At 46.6% G+C, this 1,969-nt stretch overlaps 1 protein-coding gene across 1 annotated transcript in view; it reads right to left on the bottom strand.

Annotated features, from left to right (window-relative positions):
* Positions 1–463: 463 nt before the first annotated feature.
* The window catches only part of LOC118478742, a 12,973-nt gene continuing 11,467 nt past the window's right edge, over positions 464–1,969 (bottom strand). Inside the window, exon 2 of the mRNA XM_035972904.1 lies at positions 464–1,878. Coding sequence (XP_035828797.1) covers positions 562–1,851 — 1,290 coding nt within the window. The 5' untranslated portion in view covers positions 1,852–1,878 and the 3' untranslated portion in view covers positions 464–561. The remainder of the gene's footprint in view (positions 1,879–1,969) is intronic.

The following is a 1,969-nucleotide window of genomic DNA, read 5'->3' as shown; positions in this document are numbered from 1 at the left end:
CACCAAAAAAAAAATCAATCAATCAATCTATCAAACTCAAGTTTTCCTGAACAGAATTTTACCCCGACTAATTCTAAGTGGAGGATGAAAACTGTTTTCCACTTGATCTCAAATTGTACTCTGTAAATCAAGTTACAGCGTCTAACTGTTGTCATTTAAGAAAGATCGGAAACTTTCCAGAAACCACAGCCATCAGAACCAGACAAGTACACACACTACATTAACTCTCTGAGATCTGGGTTAAATGGAATTTTCCAAAAAGCCCAGCCATCAGAACAAGACAAGTAGACAAACTACATTAACTCTCTGGGGACGTACAGGAGGACACATAACATGCCCGACCAGCAGCAGACCAAAGCCAGTGTTTAGATACGTTTCTAACCGTCATAAACAAAACAGGAAAACAAGAATCTGTAAACAGTTAAAGAAAACGGAACTGTAAATTCTGAATGAATAACGAAGTTATTTTTTGTTTTTGTTTTAAAGTGCCTCAAAAAGAGCTCGTCTTGAAGGTTTGTTTGAGTCTGGGAACCAGAACGCGCGTTGTCAATTAGTTAGGGACTAACCGTTCTTCAAACTGGGATAAAACATTTCACGAAGAAGCGAACGGTATTTGGCATTAAAACTAACGTAAATGAAAATATTTGTCGCAGCACAGAAGAGCTCCGATGTGACCCGGAAGTGCATAGACAGGAGGAACAGCTTGTCGTACTTTTGAGCGATGTAATACTCGGGCTCCAGGGCCCGGCCCACCAGCATTGCCAGCCGCGGGCAGTTGGTCAACACATACATCGTGGACAAGATGGCCACTTGCTTGACCGCTTGAAGCTGGCGCTTGGTCGCCATGGACAAAGGCGGGTCTTTCGTGGAAGCTTTCACCTCTTGCGTTGTCAGTTCTAACCCTGAAGATGACTTTCGCTCCTGTTGCGTCGTGTCTACTCTTGATTGTGTCCCAAGAGTTCCTGTCGTCTTTTCCGATGTCGAGTTGATCAGTTCGGTGCTTTCAGTTGAAGCAGCTGTAGACACGTTTTGCCGAACAGACGAGGAGACTTCTGTTATGACGTCAGAGGTCGATGTATCGTCTGTTGTGGAGCGTGTTGCGAAAATTGTCCCTGTCTGTGCTAGGGGCCCATGGCTGGTGTGCGAGGACTGTTGTCTGAAGCGAGTGGTGCGTTCTAGAGCGATACACATCAGCACCAGTGAAATCAGAGTCAGAAACTGGGTGCCACAGTTGGCTATCATATCCAACAAGGTGTCCGTTATTTCCGACACCTGATAATAGTGGGCATCAAGGGTAAATATTCTGCGAAAAAAGGTGCCATTGTTGATGGGTATTATCTTGAACCTCATTCCGGCCATAAGGGGCAAAGGGTTCAGAAAACTGAAGCAAGCAAAGACAACCAGAGACACGACCACACGGCGCCGAGTGAACATATAGCGGAACTTGAGAGGCATTGTGACGCATGCGCAGCGGGTAACGGCGAGGAATGTGGTGGTGAGGGAGGACAGGAGGAGAAACTGCTCACGTAGGTAGCCCGAAGTGAGGGCTAGGGCGGGAGGAGCAATGCTAAACAACAGAACCCGTTTTTGCTCTAAAACTCCCATTAAGTTTGAGCTAGTATAAACGGCTCCAGTTAGGACCATACCTAGATCGGAAACGGACAGGACGAAGAGGCTACAAGTGAAGCCATCTTGTAGGCCCATTACGACAAAAGCCCAGGCGTTGATAGCGTTGCTCACGATGCCGAAAAGGACCAAGGCGATGTTCAGACTCACAAACACGATCACGCCAATGAGAAACTGGTCCTCGGTCAGAAGGCCTTCTCCCTCTACACCACCAGTTGAGTTCATGATCGTGGTTGTCTTCTCTTATGGCCTCTGAAAACAGTAGAAGTAGAATATAACCTCGAGAACAAGGAAGGCTAGGAGAGAGAGAGAGAGAGAGAGAGAGAGAGAGAGAGAGAGAGAG

The sequence above is a fragment of the Aplysia californica genome, unplaced genomic scaffold, assembly GCF_000002075.1.
Source record: "Aplysia californica isolate F4 #8 unplaced genomic scaffold, AplCal3.0 scaffold00898, whole genome shotgun sequence".
NCBI classification, from domain to species: Eukaryota; Metazoa; Mollusca; class Gastropoda; order Aplysiida; family Aplysiidae; genus Aplysia; species Aplysia californica.
This window is presented reverse-complemented; position numbering and strand designations above follow the sequence as displayed.